The sequence below is a fragment of the Eptesicus fuscus genome, chromosome 9 (assembly GCF_027574615.1).
Source record: "Eptesicus fuscus isolate TK198812 chromosome 9, DD_ASM_mEF_20220401, whole genome shotgun sequence".
Taxonomy (NCBI): Eukaryota; Metazoa; Chordata; class Mammalia; order Chiroptera; family Vespertilionidae; genus Eptesicus; species Eptesicus fuscus.
The window spans coordinates 55,920,955-55,944,053 of NC_072481.1; the positions used below are offsets into that span (position 1 = coordinate 55,920,955).

Below are 23,099 nucleotides of genomic sequence, written 5' to 3' on the forward strand. Positions count from 1 at the left end.
TAGATAGATAGATAGATAGATAGATAGAAAGAAAGAAAGAAATAGGAGAGAGAAATATGGAAAGGGTTTTTAGCTCAGATTAGTTTCTGCCCAAATCACTCAAAGCACCAAATTAATAATCTAAAAATATCCTATTAGAGTGACTGTACTTCTGGGCTCTGGCTCACTGTTAGAGCAGGAAGGCCCAGGTGAAGGCAGTTAAGTATCTGATATAGTTTTAGTTGTATCAAAAGAGACTTGACAGTCTGGTTTCAAGTCAATGGCACCAGCACAATTTGAAAAGATCTATTCTTACAATAGCGGTTAGCCTTGGAAAATTGCCCATTTACTAATGGGAAAATAAGCTAAAGATTTGCCCACTGAAAATGCTGAGTAGAACATTAAAAGTGGACATCAACAATTTTGGGAAATAACTTCATTGGTTTTTAATTAAAAAAATACCTCTTCTGTCCACCACTACTTAACATTGAAATACATTTAATTGAGAGAGAGGGAGGGATGGGGAGAGAGAGAGAGAGAGAGAGAGAGAGAGAGAGAGAGAGAGAGAAAACTATACAATGAGAATAAAACTGATTTTCATGTCTGGCTTATGGAGCCACCTCACTAGTGGCAAGATTTCATCTTGGGTTCTACATTCAAATGGTAATGGCTCCCTGGCCTGCTATGTTTGAAGGATTTTGAAGTTTCACCCAGAGTGCTGTGATCATTAGCAGTGATGATTCTTTGCTCATTCCAGATAGAAAGCTTCTAGGAAGGGCCATATCTGTGGTATATACTCTGGAGATCATAACACTTTGAATCCCCATTCAAATGTTCTAGAACCTAAAGCTACCAAGCCATTTGTTAGATCTTTGTAGCAGCAACAACAACAACAACCTTTATCCTCCTCTGAGAAGTGGGGTTGTATTTGAAGGAGCATGAGTGGGATAGGGGTACTCACAGAGACTATATCTGATTGTCAGAAAGAGTCCTGATCTCACATATTCTGCTGGTCATTTCATTGCTTAGCTCGCTACTCTGGATGTGATGATGGCTACCAGACCATTAACCTTTAAAATGAACCTTGAGTTCATCACATTCCGTTACAACAAAGCAATTTAGAGCTGGAGGCCAGGTTATGTGTTACTGTTTTAATACAAAATGCAACTAGCATACTTCTGCGGCTTGGTAGTACTCAATAAAATCTCACCAAGTGAACAAAGGAAGGAAGGAATGATTGAATAGTTAGATTATATCAGCAAGGTTTTGCATAGACCCATTTTTGCTAGCAAACATAGACTTGGGTATAATGTCTTCATTCCTTTTCCTACCCATTTTCCCCAGGAAAAGCAGATCTCTGGAAAGTTTCTGGGAAAAGAAGCCATTCCCTGTAGTGATATGGTATTCACCTGGGCCACAGTTTCCAGAACTCCAGGCCTTTTTCTATATCTCTGCTGTAGAAATAATGCTGAAATAATTTTATGTATCTGCTTCCACATTAGATTGGGAGATTCTTGCAGGCAGGAACCATGATTGCTCATATATATCTTTTGTCTAGTATGGTAGTTAGGTCATAGTAGATGATCAATAAATGCTTATTGGACTGAAGTGAACATCTATAAATGCATTTCAAGTAGTTCTAGAACTATACTTATCAGAAGATTTTTTCCTTTGAAAAAACTTTTTAAAATCAAAGTTAACATGCAATATTGTATTAGTTTCAGGTGTACAGTGTAGTGATGAGACATTTATATAACTTACGAAGTCATCGGAAGATTTTTTAAAATAAGTGAATAAAAATATAGTGACCTAGTTTAACTACTTGGAGGCACATATTAAAATAGTTAATAAACACTTGTAGATTGAATGAATGGAAGAATGAAGGAATTTTCCTTAGTAGTTCTCATCCTTAGGATGTTCAAAAAAAATATTGAGAATAAGACGTTCTAAAAATAAGTTCTCAGATTCTGGCTGGAATTTGTTTGGATCTTAATGGTTCAAATGTCTGAGGATATGAGTTTAAAGTATTTTTCTTCATTATAAAGATGAATAAAAAGAGTTATTCTAAGATAAACTAGGCAAAGAGACAGAGTAATGTCTAAGGAATAGAGTGGAATGCTATTACTGCTACTCCAGCCATTGATAATTTAATAGTCTTTCCTGAATTTCCCAGAGACAGACTTTGTATTTGAGTAAATGCTAAGCAATCCACTTAGATAGGGGTGAAATAAAACTGTATTATGTATGCATCTTCTTTTGAAGTGTTAGCCTCTTTCAGCCAGACAAATAAAGATAACATACTTAATAAAAAGATAACAGTTTTCCTTTGGATTGACACCAAAGTTTTTGTTGTTGTTGTCGTTTCTTGTTTGTTTTTACAATCCTCACCTGAGGATATTTTTCCACTGATTTTTTAGAGAGAGTGGAAGAGAGGGAAAGACACAGAGAGACACATCGATTGGTTGCCTCCTGCATGTGCCCTGACCAGGGCCCAGGCCAGGGAGGAGCCTGCAACCTGAGGTACATGCCCTTGACTGGAATCGAACCCAGGACCCTTAGGTCTGCAGGCCGCTGCTCTATCCACTGAGTCAAATGGACTAGGGCCAAAGTTGTTGTTGTTGTTGTTTTTTAAGTATTTGCATCTAAACTTCAAATGAAAATCTTTATTAATGCCATTTTCTGGTGAATTTCAGCCTGTGTTCCGTTCATTAAGTCTGTGCATTGATATTAATGGAACTATTACATAATTTCCTATCTATTTTATATTCCCATAATATTAGTTAGCATTTAATATACTCTGAATTTCATTTTTTTCCAACAAATGCTTTTTAAAGATTTAAATTGCTTCTTGCTTTAAGAATTTCTAAACCACTTTTCTAATACTTCCTTTGAATGGATGTAATATGACCCAAATCATAAAATCTATTTGTTAGCTGTTTTCATGCTACTAAAATAAGTAGGTGAGACACATAGATACAGAGGACAGACTGACAGCTATCAGAGATGAGGGGAGTTGGGCAGCTGGGTGTAAAAGGTGAAGGGATCCAGGGGTGGGGAACATCTGGCCAGAGGACCTTATAAGGCCCGAGAAATCATTTGATCTGGCCCTGCCAAGGCATTAGAGGTGAGTTAATTAAATGTTTGACCTAATATAGCAGGCTAATTTTTAAGTTTTGTACAGCCCTCAAATGATGCTATAAATATCCAAAGGGCCCTTGACAGAAAAAAGTTCTCCACCCCTAGATTAAGCAAGTGGGGGTCGGGGGGGACTCATAGGCACAGACAACAGTATGGTGGTTACCAGAGGAAAGGGCGTAGGAGGATGTATTATAGAATTGTACACCTAAAACCTATGTAATTTTGTTAAACAATGAACCCCAATAAATTTAACAAAAAAAAAAATTTTAAGGGAAAAATAAAATAGGTAGGTCAGGGAGAAACTGCACTATTCTTGCTTTTTAAAATAAATATATTTGTTAGCTTCAATCATTTTTTTAAAACTGATGGCTGTGCAGATCAAATAGGGATTTGGACCACACAATCTTTAAGAATCCTTCCTATCTTCTTCGCTTCCATGAATTTAGAACATCTATAATAATAAAAGGGTAATATGCTAACTAGACTGGACATCTTCCAGACGTCATTCCAGACATCCTTCCTGACGAAGCCCAAATGGTGATTTTATTGGCTGGATCTGAAAACATCACCCAACATTATCACCCAGTCATTTGACTGCTTCTTAATAGATACTACTTTCTGTGACCTAATCATTCAACCCATGCACTCGTAATGAAGAATCCATAAACGGACCACTATGAATGGGCAGGCACCACTCATCCCACAAGTGTAGAAACAGCTGATGTATTTGGGGATTCTGCCCATTTGCCTTCATCTCTCTCTCCCCTCCAATCTCAGAGTCCTTTTGTTCATTTCAAGGCTGTTTGCCTAAAGCTAACACTAATGGTTCCCTCAATTTCCCAAATGATCATTAAAATCAAGCACATCTCTAAAGACAATATGAAGAATAATAATGATATTTTACATTATATTTTATTTGACCTCTGCTCATAAAGGGGCACATCACTGTAGAGAGTTCAGGCTCATTAGCTGTCCCAGATGATCTTCTTGCCTCCAGTCTCTCCCCACCGAGTCTGCCCTCTGCACTGCCATTGGCATTCATTCCAAAGCACAAAATGCAATATAATACACTCGTGTTAATAAGGTAAAACCCCAACTGCTTAGCAGGGAAGGCAATGCTAGCTCGTATACTCTCAGTCTGCCTTTCCAGAGCTTCCACTTCATACTCATAATTGGATCTTAGTAAAAATTAAATGGAAGAATAAACAAATGAATGAAGTAATTGCCTGCATAATCAAATTAGTGGTGGGAAAAAGATGCCTTGGAAAAATAGAGTTTTAAGTTTACATTCATTTCCATATTGTCAACCTGGTATATATTAAATAAAACCTTAATATTTTCCTCTTCATTAAATTTCTACATCTTGACAGCTTAATATACCCCAGATGCTTCTATTGAAATGAAGATTTGCACCATAAAAATTAAACCACAGAAGTGCACTTTTCATAATCTAATGAGATCTTTTTGAAACCATTAATGATACACTCTCTTCAGCAGATATGAATAATTTGGTTTGTGACAAACTGTGAAAGAACAGTAAAACCTAAACATTACTTAACTAAAGTAATAGAAACAGTGGACACTAAGAGATCACCACAAGGTCGTGGAAATGGATAGAATATAGCTTTTGAACAAGAAATGCCCAAACTATAAAAAAAATAAAGTTTCACATATTGGTTATCTCCTTGTTAGTTTCTTTTGTTTTTGTACCTAATCGTGTTGGCATTTCAGGGTTTCTTGTTGTTATTGTTGTTATTTTACTTTTAATGACCTTGCAACTTCAATAAGCTCCTGTTTTGAGCACTTGTTTCTATGCAAAGCAGAAGTCAACACACAGCTCCCTGCGTTCCATCTCCAGAGATTCTGATCAGTAAAACAGAGTGGAGCTCATGGATTTATATTACTGACAAGCTTCCAGGGGATGCCCACAAAAGGACAAGTAGTTCGAAATCAAGTCTCCTTCATGTTGTTATCAGAGTTTGCCTCCGCAAAACAGATTTCATTTAATTCAGGCACTTCATGTAATTGCAACAGTAATGGGAAGGGGGAATGGTATTTGTCTTGGAGAAGAGAATCTTGGGAGAATATAGTCACCAACACCAGACATTATAAGAATTGCCCTATGGGAGTGGCCCTCCTGTTTTTTCCCATTTTTTAAAACATTGTGCTAATCATATTGTATTATAATTATCTCTTCACTCAGCTGTCACACTATGAGCTCCTTAAGGACTGGGAAAATGTCTTATTTCACTTTCTAGTGAATGCCTAATACCCAGTACTGATCATTGGAAGCATGAGAGATTAAAATTTTGAGGAACAGCCTGGCAAAGGTGCCTCAGTGGTTGAACATCGACCTATGCACCGGGAGGTCACAGTTCAATTCCAGGTCAGGGCGCATGCCCGAGGTTGCAGAGTTGATCCCCAGTGGCAGTCACTTTTGGTTTTGTTTGTTGTTCTTTTTCTAGTTCCTTTAGGTGGAAGGTTAGGTTGTTTATTTCAGATTTTTTTGTTTCTTGTGGTAGGCCTCTAATACTATTCAATTTCCCTTTTAGGACTGCTTTCACTGTGCCCCATACATTTTGTGTTATTGGGAGGAGATATCTCTTGTGGTTTGAGTTGCATTTCTCTGATGATTAGTAATGTTGAGCATATTTTCATACACCTGCTAGTCATTTGTATATCTTCTTTGAGAAATGTCCGTTCAAGTCCTTTGCCCATTTTTAAAAGTTTGATATTTGTCTAGTTTTACCAGTTTTCTTTTGGGAATGTTTCCATGGCATGTTTTGTTTTGCCATCCTTTTACTTTTAGCATTTCTGTATCTTTATATTTAAAGCATACTACATATTTAAAGTATCTATGTATTTAAAGTATATTCAAACACCTCTGATGCCCCACTTCCTTTTCTCTCAGCCCACCTTTTACTTGACATTGCAGCTGAAAACAGCTTTGTGCCAATGTAGTGTCTCAACCATTTTCATTTCATGGCACACATAAACTAATTACTAAAATTCTGTGACACACTAAAATGTATATACTTTGCCAATCTGACAATTGGTATAATTTTGACTCAATCACATCAGACAGCTATTTTATGTTGACTGTCATCATTTTTTTTTTTTTTTTACCATCTAAAGGAAAAGAGATCAGTGCCCCTGACTAAATAGTCAGGTGTTGCATGCTTTAAAAATTCTTGCGGCACACCCATTGAAAAACCTCTGTGCCAGTGGAATGTGCAGCAACTCACTGTGCTTGCTTGGCATCCTGCCCTGGGATGCATACATACAATGAGAAAGTATGACAGAGGTAACATGCCAAGGGACACCTACTGACCAATAGGGGGCAGGATCTAATGGATAAAGGCTGCTCACCCATGTTCCCTCCAAAGGCCCAAAAACAAGGAGTCCCAGTCGCCTGTCACATGACCAGGTCAACACTGCACCTTTGATTGGCTTGCCCTCCTCCTCGGCATTCTCCTCAGTCTCCTACTCCTGCTTTCCTGCCTAGGGCTGTTTTCATGCTACTGAAACATATGGCCTGCAAAACTTAAAATCTTTCCTCTGTGGCCATTTACAGGAAAAGTTTGCTGACTCCTATTCTAGGGATTATGGCATGCATCACTAACTCATTAATGACTCATACAAATTAATACTTTTACCACATCCTGAACAGACCTTAGAACAGTTGAACTTCATTTACCTGCCTCACGACTAATCTCTATTTTTAAATACCACAAAATAATTTTAGTATTTTTGTATGGTCAATATTCGTTTAGATTTACCTACATATTTCCCATTTTGTTGCCCTTCATTCATTCTTCTGAATCAACTTTCTATCTTGGATCACTTTTTTCCTACCTAAAGAATAGCCTTTAATATTTCCATTAGTGTAGAATTCCTGATCACAAATTCACTCAGTTATTGTTTGTTTCAAAATGTCTGCATTTAATTTTGAAAGATATTCTTGCCCAAGCCGGTTTGGCTCAGTGGATAGAGCGTCGACCTGCAGACAGAAGGGTCCCAGTTCGATTCTGGTCAAGGGCACATACCTCGGTTGCAGGCTCCTCCCCGACCCAGGTCCTGGTTGGGGCTTGTGCAGGAGGCAACCAATCCATGTGTTTCTGTCACATCGATATTTCTCTCTGTCTTTCCCTCTCTCTTCCACTCTTTCTAAAAATCAATGGAAAAATATCTTTGGGTGAGGATTAAAAAAAAAAAAAAAGAAAGATATTCTTACTGGATTTAGAAACCTAGGTTGGCATTTATTTTGTATTGACACTTTAAAGATGTCATCTCGTTTTCTGGCTATCATTGTTTCTTTTGAAAATTTAGCTGTAAGTCTTATTGTTGCTCCTCTGAAGGTAATCTTTTTTTAAATTTTTTTGTTGTTGTTGTTGCTGTTATTGTCAATCCTTAAAACTGAAGACAATCTTTTGTTTCTTTTCTTTTTTTTTTTTTTTCCGGCTGCTTTAAAAATTTTTTTTATTGTTGTCTATCTAGACTTTCAGCAGTTAGATCTGGGTTTTCTCTTTGTTCTTCTTGGTTTTCATATTGCTTCCTGAATCTGGAACTTGATATCATTTGTGATTTTGGAAAATTCTTAACTATTATATTTTCAAATACTGATTTTCCATTTTCTCACTTCTTCCAGAACTTTAAGCCATTGTCGCATATGTCTCTTTTGCTCTTTGCTGTACTTTTCCTGCCCCTTCCTTCCCCTGGCTTTATTCTGGATGTTTTCTTCTGACCTTTTAGTTCACTAAATCTCATTTAGAGATATGGAGGGTTTGGGATGATTCTAAATGAGATTTAGTCTTGTGAGGCCTGGTTCACATATACTTGGGTGGTGTCGCCCTTTAGGATTCCAACTAAAAGCATGGGGCTGCAGTAGTTGTTTCTAGAGCTCTTTCTCTTTGGTGAGACTCATATTCCAGCTTTTGTCCCCTAACCCCGTAGTCTGTTGAAAACTCTACCCGTAAATTATCTCCATGTTAAATGATAATGAAGTTCAGTTTTCTACCTTTTTTTTTTCTTTTTATGATCTAGTCTGTCCTCTGTGGTAATAGTATACTTGTATGTTCCATAAATGTTTGATGGGTGGAAGAAATAATTTATTTTACATTTTACCTTTAGGCAGAATAAGCAAGCAAATTTTAGCCCAATATTAGAAAGAAATTCCCAATTATTAGAGTCATCCAGTAATGAAAGGGGCTGCCTTATAAGAAGCAAGTACCCATCACAAGAAATACTCACAAGAACATTCAAGTTTAAATATTCAAACTTAAAAATCACTTGTCAGGGGATTGTGGAGAAGATTACAGGTTTGGTATTCATTTGGGTTAGATAACCTCCAAGCTTTTTTCCATCTCTTAGTTTCTGTGATTCCAGATTTTGTTCCAACTGTGATCTCTCTCTCTCTCTCTCTCTCTCTCTCTCTCTCTCTCTCTCTCTCTCTTTCTTTCTCTCTCTCTCCTTTTAGTACTTTGCTTCCTGCATTCTGACAGTGTGGTCTGAATTATGGAGTCTAAGCCTTATAACGCGTCTTCATAAAGAATAGGGCAGTCAAAAGTACTGACAGTTAAGAATGGGAGTATTAAATCAGTTCAGTTGGTAGTCTGACACGATGAATATTTCCTTTGACTATCAAAGGCAATCACAGGTTCTTTTTAACAGAGTAATCACTCAGGTAGGGACTTGAAGAAAATGGATAGAGGAAGATTGACCTGACTATATAATGACAGAAAAAAAAATTGATTTAGTTGATTCATGGGAGGAACAATATCAGTAATTGGGAAGTTTACTTCCTAGTAGACAAAAGCTGTATCTTGGGCTGTTTTTTTTTTTTCTTACTCATTTACTTATTCTTTCAATCATTCAACCAGCAGATATATTTTGAGAACATAGGCTAAGAAGGATTCACTCTGTTGAAACTTCTCAACATTTCATACAAGTGAACTTCATGAAAACTTTACAGGGGCTTCACATCTTTTGAAACAGAATGGTATCTGCTGCTATTTTACATTTTGGGGGGAAAGCAAACAATTTAAATACTTTTTCCTTTAAAATAACGCACTGTCAAAAAATGTGAAGCTCCGGTGAGTGGACATACATGGTGGTCGTTAGGAAACAGACACACAGATGCCGTGCTTGTGGCTGCAGTCACTCTGTTGAGCCATCAGCTGGTTATCCCTACTTGTCAGGGTGGTCTGGTCTGTTCCGCATTTTAATTTTCATACTCGAAGCTATATATTGTTTAATGTACACTGAAGAAAGACAGCAAGTTAATCACAATTATCAAATTAAATAACTTTGCAGATTCACTTCAAAGTCATCTTTATCAGACCTGAATTTGCATTTATTGATCAAAAATCTTAGATATTCCACTCAAGTTTTTGACAAACCTAAAACTGCCTTTTTAAAAAGTCTACTAATTTAAAAATAAACAAAAGTGCAGTTTTATTCAGAGTGTAAACAAAATCTTAAATTTCAAGCTGTATCTAGTATTTCAAAAGCCAATAGTAAAAGGCAAAATATAGTGAGGATTACATATGTAAGCCTATCCATGACCTCACTGGGTTCGGTAGAGAGAAATTGCAATCTGAAACAAAACAATAAATATATTAAGATGAACCATTTAATTTGTTTAAATGCAAACTGCAGGAATTTCAAAATGTAAGGTTTTATCTGCATTCAATACCAACCTGGTAGTTCAGGTTTTTTCCATATTTTAATAGACATTATGACCACACCAAGCACAATATAATGTCATTTTAATTTGTCAAAAATGATCTTCCTTGTATATTTATTTAAAGAAAATTTTAAAGGGTGTCATTATTTTATATTGGGTAAGGCTGACTATTTCCAAAGGTTTTATTATATCACACAAAAATTACAAAGCAATTTTCTCAATTGTTAAGATTTCTCAAAAGCTATTTAGAAGTTTAGAAGTTTTTTTAAAAACTGGGAAATACTAAGCTACTGAGATGGGGTGAGGGATTTCCCCTTATTATATTTACAGTTGAGAAAACTGAAGTTCTGAGAAACTGAATCATTTGCCCAAGGACAAACAACTAATAGGTGGCAGACTCTAAATTCAAATTCACGACAATCTGATTCTCAAATTCATGCTTATAATCACTTATGGTGGTTTGTGCCTGAGTTTACACAGTGGCAGTAGGAATTGGGGGAAGAGGAGACTGAATGGTATTTCAAAGGCAGAATCCACAGGCAATGGTGATATGCCAGAGAGTTGGATGTTTTGACAAGGGTTAGAAATGTACTAAGGCTTCTAGCTGAGAGATTTAGGAAAGTAGTGTTGCTACCATAAAAATAAATAAATATGCAAACAAACAAGATGGGAATTTCATTTAGGTAAAAATGTGCTGAAATTGATTTTGGCCTTGCTGAGTCACAGGTAACATTAAGACTCACAGGTAGAGCCATCATATTGCCTATTTGACAATATTAGGACTATTGAAAGTCATTGCCAAAAAGTAGATTTAAAATCCATTAACAGGGTAGTGGTTGAAATCAGAAGAGTGAAAAGGCACTGAGAGAATACAAAGAAAATTAGAATCTGAAAAGGGAAAAAAGCATCTAAGCCGCAGGGAACACCCCACTTGTGGGTTTGTGAAGGAAAAAATGTAAGCGAAGAAAAAAAATAAAATAAAAACAAAAATGTTAAAGGCGAACCAGGACAACATAGAATTTTGAAAACCGATAATAAACATGGCTAAAATTTATTGAGCACCTGGATCAAGTTTGCGCTCTGTATTTTACATACAATATCTTATTTAATCCTCAGAGAGGGAGGTTTGTGTATCTCTATTGATAGAGGAAGACTCAGAGGCTTAGCAAAGGTAAGTCATATACCCATCGCTCAGCTGGGCAAAAAGTAGAATCCATGTTCCAGCCTCCAGAGTCTGTTTCCTAACCAGTGGTATCCATAGTGCACAAAGCAAGCCACTGTGGGAAGAAAATATAACAATTATGATTATTGTAACTCATCCTTTTTAAATTGTATTTTTGTGTATACAGTCAGCCCTCTATATCTGCAGGTTCTGCATCTGCAAATCCAACTCACCACAGATCAAAAATATTTGAATGGAATTTAATGAACAAACTGAACGACCAAGCAAAATAGGATAGATTCAGATAGAGAGCAAGCAGACTGCTGGGGGGGGGGGGGGGGGGGGGGGGGGGGCGGAGAGCGGCGAGATGGGGGGAGTAGAAGGGTTGAGCAAAACAGAAGAAAAAATAAGAGAACTCATGGACATGACAACAGTGTAGTGATTGCTGGGAGTGGGTAGTATGGAGGTGGAAAAAGACATAGAGGGGATAAATGGTGATGGGAAAAATAAAATAAATCTATTTGAAAAAAAAAATGTTACATGGTTGCTGACATGCACTATGTAGTAGGTCTATTGTTGCCATGGCAGTAGACTTTTTTTCTTGTCATTATTCCCTAAACAATGCAGCATAACAACTGTTTACATAGCATTTACATTGTATTAGGTATTCTAAGAAATCTAGAGAGGATTATAAAGTATGCAGGAGGATGTGGGTAGACTATGTGCAAATAATATGCCATTTTACATAAGGGATTTGAGCATCCTCTGATTTTGGCATCCAAGGGGGCATCCTGAAATCAATCTGCCATGTACACTGAGTGACAACTACTAGTATACTATACAACACGCGTCCTATATTAGTATGGTAATATATGCATATCATACATGCAGGCATACTTTATAAATTAATAAGTACACGTTTATTGGGATGTATGATCAAATAGTTTACTAATGTAAGGCTACAATAAAAAGTTTTGGAGATCATTGTTTAAATCACTATACACAACTGCCTTTTTTGTCTTGTCCGTTCTTCATTAAGAAACTGTGTTCACTTTAATGACCATGTTACCTTTTAAAATGCAATATTAGCTCCAATTGAGTTGAGTAAAAACTGTTTATTTCATAGGTTCTTTCCATGTCATTCCTCAGCATTTTCAGAAATTCACAAAGGTCTTTGAGCCACTTAGTGCATTGTAATAGTGGAAGGAACACAGGGCTTAGACTAGCGAGATTTAGGTTCAAATATCAACTTGGACCTTACTGACCATGTGACCTCAGACAAGTGCTGGATTTCTTAGAGCCTCAGTTTACTCATCTGTAAAATGGAGGTAATAGTTACCTTGCAGATTGTTGTAAAGTGTAGCAACATCAAAGGAAATAACTTAGCATGGGACCTGGCATACAGTAGATACTGTTAAAAGGGCAGCAAATTGTAATAATAGCAGCAATAGTTGTTAACTGTCCACATCTGTGGCCCCAGTAGTCTCTAAAACCAGGTCACATACACCTTTGGCAAAGTTTGGCCTATATTGTTCTTAATCCAACCAGGATACATATTTGAGCATGAACAAAAAGTATTTTCCTGAAATAAGTACGGTCACTGCATATGGCTATGTGGGTATGCCCATTTACGTGGACTGTAACGGCAATGGCTCCTCCTGATCTTGTGTAGAGTGATAGCCCTGGAAATGCGCTGGCAAAAAACACAGAGGGCCAAAAATATGACAGCTGCAAGAGAACCAAAGAGATGGAGGCCATTGTCTGCACTTGCATGGGTTGGTATGTTGAATGCCTGTCGACTGGCTTAATGCTCTCCACAGATCTGCACTCCCGACTTGGTGGTATTCCTGGCTTGCACCAATCAGAGGCTCAAAGAAAGATTGCTGAAGCGAGCAGAGCAACAGGGGCGGCCTGATGACAATCTGAAAGCTACGCAGAGGAGGCTAATGAACTTCAAGCAGAATGCTGCTCCGTTGGTCAAATACTTCCAGGAGAAGGGGCTCATCATGACGGTAAGTGAGCCGTGGCTCCACAGGTCCAGGACAAGAACGATCTTTCCTATCTCTCAGTAGCCCCTGTTCTCGTGTAGAAATCTACTTTACATTTGAAAAGTGGCTTTTGGGAGGGGGTTCAGATTTAATTTTAAAAATGGGTAATTTTTACCTGATTTGCCTTTTTTAAGCCATAATGAAAAAAATACGCACACTTCTGTTTAACTGACTTTATAAAAGATGATAACTTTTAACCTTGGCTAGAATTCCATAGCCCCCAAATCAAAAAGGATTTTTAAATAACTATTTGAATTACTTTAAGCAATCCTCGCCCAGCTTCTCAGCTCTTCTGTCGTTGGAAACCTAACAAAATTGATAGACTTAAAAACACATAGTGGACATAGTATTCTACGTATGAGACTTAAATTGTAATTTAGGCTTCATCATAATGTCCCACATAAAGAAATGAGATTCTGAGGACATAAAAACATTTCCTAAGGGTTTAACTTGTCACGAGGAAGTGCTACTGTCAAAAAAACAGAAGGTGTTGATTTTTCTGCTCCATTGATATAATGCAAATATTAATATCTTCATGAATGGTTAGTTTGTTTTATGGCTCATGATACTCAGAATGCCAATGAAGAATGAGGCTGAATCATTAGTTAATATAATTACTAGAATATAGGAAGATTCAGCTAAATTTATGATCCCCATAACATCATGGATTCAAGTATTAAAACATAGTAGAGGAGACGAGGATCATAGGATCTGAAGAAGGAATTTTAGGGAAGAAGACACTAAAATTGGGGCCACACCATGGCAAGCTGGCTGGTGGACGACCTCAGCAAACCCTTCCCTTAGCCCTTAGGTCCTTCCTTGTCTGATGGGGTTGCAGCCCCCAGAGAGAATCTGATTAAAGTGACTGTGCCCATTTCAATACAATACATGTACAATGTTTCCCACACATTTTAAATAAATCTGCTGATGCCCATCCACAGAGCTCCTATGACCTAACAATTACTGGGTTCAAAATCTCTTCATTAGACTAAAGTGCTCTTAAATCTGGAAGAGATAGCCCACGACATTTGAATAAGAATCTCTGTGGCAGTCTTCTTAGCACTGTAAAGAAATATTTATTAGGATTTGCTCTTTAAGTCGAAGTTATGTCAGAGAATTGTAAATCCGATCTGAAAATTGTTTACAGTGCCAGAGTTCATTGTATGGTCTCAAAGAGACGTTAAGTTACAGGAAAGATTTCAGAAAACCAGGGTGGATGTTTCTGTAGCTATTTGTTGCTGGGGTTACTGCTTGTTTCTGTTGCAAATTACCAATGCTGAGTTCTGCATGCAAAAAAGAAATTGGCCCTACAGACCAAACCCCAAAGGCTAGGTGCAGAGCCAGAGTTTTAACTGATGATTGCAAGGCTTGAAGGTATTACTGCAGCGTCTCTGATGACTCCCTGCTTGTCACGTTCGGCGTTGCGAGCAGAGCAGATTTCCCCAATGAATGCAGAGTGGGGATTGTTAATTTACTAATATTTTGCATGGAGGTAAAATGCCGTCGCCTCTAATTGAGGGAGTCAATACCAATGTGGATGACAGCCTGTAACCTCATTGCTAAAACCAAATGAGCCTGAAGATAAACACTTCTATTTACTTCGAGAATACCTGCCTTGGGAAGGTGCCTTTTGAAACGTGGTGAGTATTAAACACAGGCTAAGCTCCGGAGAACGTAATTTGAAAATCAGTTTGACAAAAGGCTGCCTCCTGAACCACATGTCCTCCTTCAGAACCTGGGTCACAGTTCACTTTTGGAATTAAATATGGTAGCATTTCTACTTTTAAAGATGAGTTAAATAAAATAAAAATGATTATCTTTATTCATCACAAGCATATTAAGATGTTAATTGAAATCTTGGGTTAATAGATCAGACAAAGATATTTCCTTTTATCTGTAGTTTTTCTTTCCCTTTGCTTCTGCCTGTCCTTCCTAATTTATTCATTTATTCACTCACTAAATATTTATTGAGAACCAATGGGTGCCAGACATTCTGCTAGGTGTTAGGGGTGCAAAGTTAAGTAAGCAAAAGGTAAGAATCTTTCTTTTATTCACTGGCATATTCCAAGCACCTAGAATGGTCCTTGTCTGGTACATAGTATGCTCACACTAAATGAGCAGAGCTTACAGTCTACTGGGAAAGTGATGTTAAGCATGAATCGTTGAGTGTGATGACTGGCACAGGACTAGAACAGGGGTGGGGAACCTTTTCTCTGCCAAGGGCCATTTGGATATTTATAACATCATTTGAGGGCCATACAGAATTATCAACTTAAAAATTACCCTGCTATATTTGGTCAAACATTTAATTAACTCTCCACTAATGCCTGGGCAGGGCCAGACCAAATGTTTCACCGGCAGTATGTGGCCCGAGGGCCGGACGTTCCCCACCCCTGGAGTAGAGAGAGCCTCACACGTCATGCACTGTGTCATTATACTAGAACAGGCCCTCTCCTCCCTGCAGGTACGCTTCATTGTCTTGGTTGGAGGGTCTTAAGGACCACACGGAGCACATCCCTCCTCAGTCCCGTTGAGAAAGTTCATCTTGGGCTTTGGAGTCTGAAACTTCTCACTTGGAATTTCAGCCCCTCTGTCATTTAATACATTCCTGATGCTCTAGGACTTGGTCTTCATCTATAAATTGGAGATGATGTTACCTGCTGTGCAATGTTGTAGCACAGGTGAAATGAGAGAATGCAGGTGATATGGCAGATGATGGCAATGCAGCCCTATGGCCTGGCTCAGAATTCAGCTGCACCACCTGCCACCTGTGTGACCTTCTGCAGGTCACTGATCTTGTCTGTGACTGACTGACCTGTAAAATGAATATAATCGTTGATCCTCCCTCAATGTAATTTGTGAGGAGTAAGTGGATGTCAAATTCTCAGAACAGTGCCTGGAACATTGCGAGGGCAATTCAAATGATAGCTATTATTTTATTACTAGAGGCCCAGTGCACAAAATTCATGAAGGGGGAGAAGGGTGTCCCTCAGCCTGGCCTGCACCCTCTCCAATCTGGGACACCCTTGGGGGATGTCCGACTGCCGGACATCCCTCTCGCATTCTGGGACCACTGGCTCCTAACCACTGGCCTGCCTGCCTGCCTGATCACCTCTAACCCCTCTGCCTGCCTGCCTGCCTGGTTGCCCCTAACTGCCTCTGCCTGCAGGCCTGATTGCCCTTACCTTGCCCCCCTGCCGGCCTGATTGGCCTTAACTTGCTCCCCTGCCAGCCTGATCGCCCCTAACCTCCTCTACCTCAGCCCCCAGCCTAAGCTGCAGTCTGGCCTCCCTCTGTGGGCAGCGACCTGGTGGATCAGGGGAAGGCACCACCCCCATTACCCCACTGCTGCTGCCACTGCCGGCCTGAGCCTGGGCCCTTTGCAGCCGCGCCTCAGCCCTTGCACCCCCTGCAGCTTTGTCCAGAAGGACGTCCAGGAGGTCGTCCGGAAGACATCCACCCTAATTAGCATATTACCCTTTTATTAGTAGTATAGATTATTTTTATTTCTTCCTCTCTCTTTCTCCCTCCTCCAATGCCTGTCTTTTGGAACCTACACTTACCACTAACAATTCTGTGCTCTTCGAGGGTACTATGTTGCCTTTTCTTCAATAGATAGATTATTGAAGGAATCCGAAATGAAGAATTAGGTTTCAAAAACATCATGCCAAATTCATTTTTTTTCCTTAAAAGTGCCTGTTAGTCAGTTACAAAATTGTGTCAGTGTTTCCTTTAACTTCTATATCATCCGTGTGATCAAGCTATATAGTGGCTGTGTCTGAATAATGTAGCTGAATTGTAACAGAGGGCAACCCATTTTTTTGTTTTGTTTTGTTTTTACTTCACCATTGCCTGTATCTGTTGGCAGATTTGACTAAAGAACAAACCCAGTGACTGAAGAAGAAACGTAATCAAAGTAGCCAAGGAAAACAGGCTATTGCCTGAATACTGTATCTTATTGAGATGGTTCCCCGCATGGGGGTCTCTTTATTTTTATCCTTTTATCATATCCTTCTATGCACAGCCATCTCTGCAGGTATGAATGAAATGATATGCAATCACAAGGTTCGTATATTAGGGACTTCACAGAATCTTTTCACACAAGCTTACACGTTGTTTTTTTAACTTACCATAAGGTTGGATGCCATTGCTCATTATGTCTTTTACAGCATTATGCTTCTCATTAGGATGCTGAGAGTTCCCAACATTTGTCAGAAGTTTTTCTTCGAAGTTTGAGTATTCCTGGGATTGGAAGAGCTGCTTGTGCAGTCTTAGTGGATAGCTGTGTCTTATGACACTTTGGAGCATTTGGACTTGATGAAACTGTATAATTCTTGAACAATAATTCCCCTTTCTAGATTTTTAAAGCCTCAATAATATGTAGTTTAGTGATGATTTTTGTCTTTATTTTTACTATAAACTATAAAAAAAAACTCGTCTTTGTTTGAATCGTCTTCACTATTGGAACTGTTACCGGAAAACCCCCTGTTGAGCTTTGGCTGCCTGTCACTGTCCAATAAGGAAGGCAGGGCTGAATCATATTAGGCGTTTATTGAGAAGGCCAGCCAACCGAGAAGATAGGGCGATTACACACATTCATATCCTGTCTTACAGCAAGGTGCAGGGGACAGGGTTATAAAGGGGAAGAGGCTAGGGTGAGGCCAGCCCCGGGGGTTCGCAGCCGTCAGCTATTGTCTTTAGTCATTAGGCGAGGAGATGATGGTGATGAGGTGATGTTTTGACTCCTGGTGGGTCACTCTGATGATCAGTTCTGCCTGCTGGATTCACAGCTGAGTCACCTCCCTAATCTCTTAGCACAGGCTTTGAAAGGAAACTTAAGAAAAACTTAACCCCCTATTCACATAAGTATATGTGTTCTAAGATTTAAAATAAGATGATTACTTCTCAGATTAACTCAGGTGCTTTATCTATCAGATTATAGGTCCCCCCATCAGAAACCCTCCCCCCATTTTTTTTTAAGAAATAGCCATGGTTAAGACAGGTCAAGTCTTTGTAAGTTTGATGAACTCTTTATAAACTACATATGGTTGTTTTGTTTGTTTTTTAAGAATAAGATTTTTTTAATGCCTGAAAAATAATAGGGTAAGATGTAATGTTTATGTTGTCATTTTCTGAAATGCATTGTGCCATTGGGTCTTTCCAGGGAAATGGTTGCACAATCGTGTGCCATGAATAAATACCACGTAATATGGGTGATAATCGGTGAAAGTCCACATGTAGCTTTAGGCTGTGAAGTAAGCAAACGGCCATTTTTCTTCTGGACTTCTTGTAGGAGGAAGAAAGGGAAGCAAACCTTGAAGTGAGAAGGAAGCTGTAGTCAGAGGATGTACGAAGAGGCTACTAATCAATACCAGGTTAACTGACTGGCTATCTTCATCCAGGAAAGCACAGGCTGAAAATGTTAAAACCAGGATAATTTCTGTTCACCAACACCAGTTTTATGGGGAAAGTGGATGAGGGACTAATTATAAACCTTCTTGGCATATAGCAACGCCACATAGACCAGTGATTCCCTAATGCTCAACAGAGCAGAAAAAAACAATCTTTAATGAGGCTAAGATGAAGTTCGCTTTTTTTCTTAAAGACTTCAGTTTTTAGAGCAGTTTTTGATTCACAGCAAAACTGAGAGGAAGGTAGAGATTCCATGTACTCCCTGGCCCCACATATGCATAGTCTCCCCAGTAGAAACATTCCCACCACAGGGGTGCATTTGTTACAATTGATGAACCTACATGAACACATCAGAATCACTCAAAATCCATAGTTTACCTTAGCGTTCAAGATCACTCATGGTGTTGCACTTTGTATGGATTTGGAGGAGTGTATAGTAACAAGTATCCATCATTATGATATCATACCGAGTATTTGCTCTGCACGCCACCTGTTCGTGCCTCTTCACCTCCCCCAATACTCCCACCCTGATCCCTGGCAACCACTGGTCTTTCCACTGTCTCCATAGTTTTATCTTTTCCAGAATATCATACAGTTGGACTCTTACAGTATGTTGTCTTTTCGGATTGGCTTCTTTCACTTAGCAATATGCCCCTAAGTTTCCTCCATGTCATTTCACTGCTTGGTAGCGCATTTCTTTTTAGTGCTGAATAATATTTCTTTGTCTGGATGTACCACAGTGTATTTATTCATTCACCACCTGAAGGACACCTCGGTTGCTTACAAGGTCTAGCAGTTAGGACTACCGCTACTGTTAACCTCCATGTGCAGGGTTGTGTGTGGACATCAGTTTTCACTTCACTTGGATAAACAGCAAGGACCGCGATTGCTGGGTGGTATGATAAGTGCATGTTTCGTTCTGTAAAAAACCACCAAACTGTCTTTCCAAGGGGCGGCACCATTTTGCATTCCCAGCAGCAGTGAGTGAGAGTCCCTGTTGCTCCACATCCTCGGCAGCCTTTGGAGCTGTCACTGTTCGGGATTTTGGCCACTCTAACAGGCGTGTAGTGGTAACTCATTATTGTTCTAATTTGCGTTTCCCAAGTTGGATTTTTTTTTTATTTTACTAAGTGAGGACGTTAGAAAAAAAAAAATCTAGTGTTGCCATTGTTTAAAGGGATATTTTTAGCACCCAAAAACATTAGGAATGACGTAACTCCAAACAGAATTTCTAAATGAACCAGTTTGGCTTTAAGAAAAACTCCCGACACTTGCCTTATTTTTCTCGTATTGCTGTGGGTTAGGGAACCACGTCATCACAAACTGGCATCAGTGCTGGGGAACCCCTGGCACAGAGGACCATGCTTCTCAAAGCCACAGGAGTATTGACTCACCAGGCATGGTGCCTGACCCCCAGGCAACCCATTTACACTCCATTTGCTTACTCTGCCCCATGTCACTTTCTTTAAATTTGGGAATACGCCCATTATGTATTTCAAATTTGCCACCCAAGCTATGTGATTCCCATCCCACCAGACACTCTTAGCCAAAGGAAAAATAAACAAGAATAGTAAAAGTTAATTTCAGACAGAAGTTATGGATAGTTGTTAATTAACGTCAAGTTTCATAGGCACCAAACACTAACATTTAAAACACAAGAACACTTATCCCGAAGCGTCCAACGCACAGCCATTGGTTAATCATCCCCATCTCCACCAGCACCCCAGCCCAGAGTGATGAAAAAGAAATCTAAGCAGCATAAACCCTCAGCAGATTCAAAAACTCACCTCAACATGAAAAAAAGCAATGAAAACACTTGATCAGTTTACCCAAACAAACCCATTCTCCTAAAATTACCAGGAGGGAAATTCTGTCATTGCTTGTCAGTCGTTAACAGGTTGATGAATTTGTACTATGTAACAGGGAAGCTGTATTTCCTCTAAGTACCAACCTTACTTACATCCTGTTTAAATATCCAATGCCATGTAGCCAAAAGCCCCCACTATTTACTACTTGGTGGATTTAGTAACTAAGACAGAGGCTAGTCAAGGAGGAGTGTTTAGAGGCTAATAAATAAGAAAGCTGTGATGCACTCTGGAAGGTACTTACTTGGGTGACGATGGTGTATTGTGAGCCTGGATGTACGGCCCTCTGAACTGTCAGTAGCCCAAAGTATTTTTACTGTATATTAAGTAGACAGTGCCTTTCGGCATGAAACCTGGGGCTGATAGACCCTCAATGTAAAGAGCCCAGAAATAACATAAGAAATACCATTTTTGACTTAAATATGAGCCAGTTATAAGGAATCACAATGTCTGGGCAGCAAGCATTTACCAAACCCTACTATGCACAAAGCTGGCAAGGTGGCACTGCCCTAGAAGAAGCACTGTTGCTTATTTTAGGAGGGGGGCATCTCTGTGGATTAGTCAGTGGTACTCATTCACCTATTAACACAGATCTTTGTAACCCTGGTTTAAACATATCCAGAACTAAATGGAAAAGTGGATCTGATTACTTTCATAAACTGTTATTATTGGGGGCTCTAAAAACTAAAATATTAGAATATCAGTTTCATTCCCTGATCTTTTTTTTTTAAATATACTTTATTGATTTTTTACAGAGAGGAAGGGAGAGGGAGAGAGAGTTAGAAACATCGATGAGAGAGAAACATCCATCAGCTGCCTCCTGCACACCGCCCACTGGGGATGTGCCCGCCACCAAGGTACTTGCCCTTGACCAGAATCAAACCTGGGACCCTTGAGTCCGCAGGCCGACGCTCTATCCATTGAGCCAAACTGGTTAGGGCTCATTCCCTGATCTTTTGTATAGGAAAAAAAATAAAAGCACTGAAAAGATAAAGCCATTTTCTCACAAAGTGGTAACCTGCATACAGCAAAGAAAGACCCACAGTTCTGGGGCAAGTTATGCTGGATCCTAAATGGCCTCAAAGCAGCAGAGAGAATAAGCAGATACTGTATTTATAGCTCATTCTGGTGTTCTGTCTCTGTCTCAGTAACAAGCAAGCATCTGACTCACAACTTCCCCACACCCAAAGCTTGCTCAGTGTCGGTCCTGTTCACACTTCGCAGGCAGAGAGCAAAGCAACAGACTCAGCCAATGCATCTCCTTCCGAAGTGGGAACTGACACTGATCACATGGCCACCCTATCGTCAGGGCCTGATGGTAAGAGCTCTCCCACAATTACTCTAAATGTGATCCTTCATACAGGTGTTCACAGGAAAGATGAGGAGGAACATAGAGAATGTGATTTCTTCCCCAAAGAGATGTAAAATCCGTTTCTGTTGGTTTTATTACTACGCATATCCCCCAAAGCCCGATAAACAACTTCTTAATCATCTTAAGTATAAAGTAGGGTCCTCACATTCTAACCATGAATTAGATGATGTGTATAAAACCCAGATAATATTCAAGTGAATACATTAGGAAGATTCACATTAAGGCAATTCTGATTCTAAGAACTGTTTTGACAGGTCTACATAAGAATACTTAAATTAAGGCCTGTACTATTTCTATGGGACTGGATTTCACAACAGCTTGTCTTTGTTTGTAATTGTTTAAAAGAAATAAAGCAGATTAGATGATAATTGGTAGCTAAATGCCATGTCATACTAACAGCTTCCTTATAAATTCTTGTTTCAACACTACAGTTTCTGACAGGAAATTGTATACACACACACACACATACACACACACAAGCACACACACATATGCACACATTACATACACTCACACACGCACACACACATACCACATACATACACACACTCACACACACACATTGTTGGGTGGCCACTTCTCCAGGAGACACTCTGTGATCAGAACAATAATTTTGACAGTGATGTCAACAAATATTTCACACTTCCAGAGTTAGGTCTTAGTTAACTTTAATATGTTATACTGAGACTTTTGAGGATCATAAGTAAGAAAATATTTTTGATAAAGTTCTTGGACTAAATTTTTTGTGTGCTTAAGACCAAACTAATTGGAATTGATCAGTATCTTTAAAGAGAGATGGCCCTATAGTTAAATTAAGTGACTTAAAAAAAAAAAAGAAGAAGAAGACAAAACAAAAGAAAAAAAGACAGGCATGTGAAACTTGCCAGTCAGAAAAATACAAGAAAACATTATGAATAGATGGTGTCTTAAAAGACAATAGCTAACCATTTCCGAGTGGTAATACGTGCTTGGTACTATTTAAAGTGCTTCCTGTCAGGTGTGGCTCTGGAATCCTCACCTAATCTCCAGGAGGCAGCCACTGTCATCATGTCCACTCTGTAGAAAACACTGAAGCACAGGAGAGAGGACCTGGCCCAGGATCCCACAAGTGCTGTGAAGCCTCGGCCCAGACCCCAGCAGCAGGGCGGTGATTGCTCTGCTGTCCCTTCATTAAAGCATGACACGTGTGCACTCGGAGTCATGAAGAGAAAGCGCATTGCTGCTTTCTCCACGCAGTTACTGTTCGATAGGCACCTCTATTCCCTTCTGTAGTCTCTTCATTTCTGTTTCTCAGGAAAGAATAAACGAGAACATTAATTCCATTGTTGCATTACATTGATAGGTTTTTAAAAAGTAATTTAAATAACAGATCTAAAGTAATTAAGATAATCCCTAAAATTGATTCATCTGAACTCATTATTACAAGAAGGGAATTTTA

The 23,099-nt window shown here is 39.0% G+C and overlaps 1 protein-coding gene across 1 annotated transcript in view; it reads left to right on the top strand.

The window, feature by feature from the left end:
• Positions 1-23,099, top strand: part of AK5 (adenylate kinase 5) — a 200,830-nt gene that overhangs the window by 40,471 nt on the left and 137,260 nt on the right. The window contains exon 6 of the mRNA XM_054721084.1: positions 12,785-12,976. Within this exon, the coding sequence (XP_054577059.1) occupies positions 12,785-12,976 (192 nt within the window). The remainder of the gene's footprint in view (positions 1-12,784; positions 12,977-23,099) is intronic.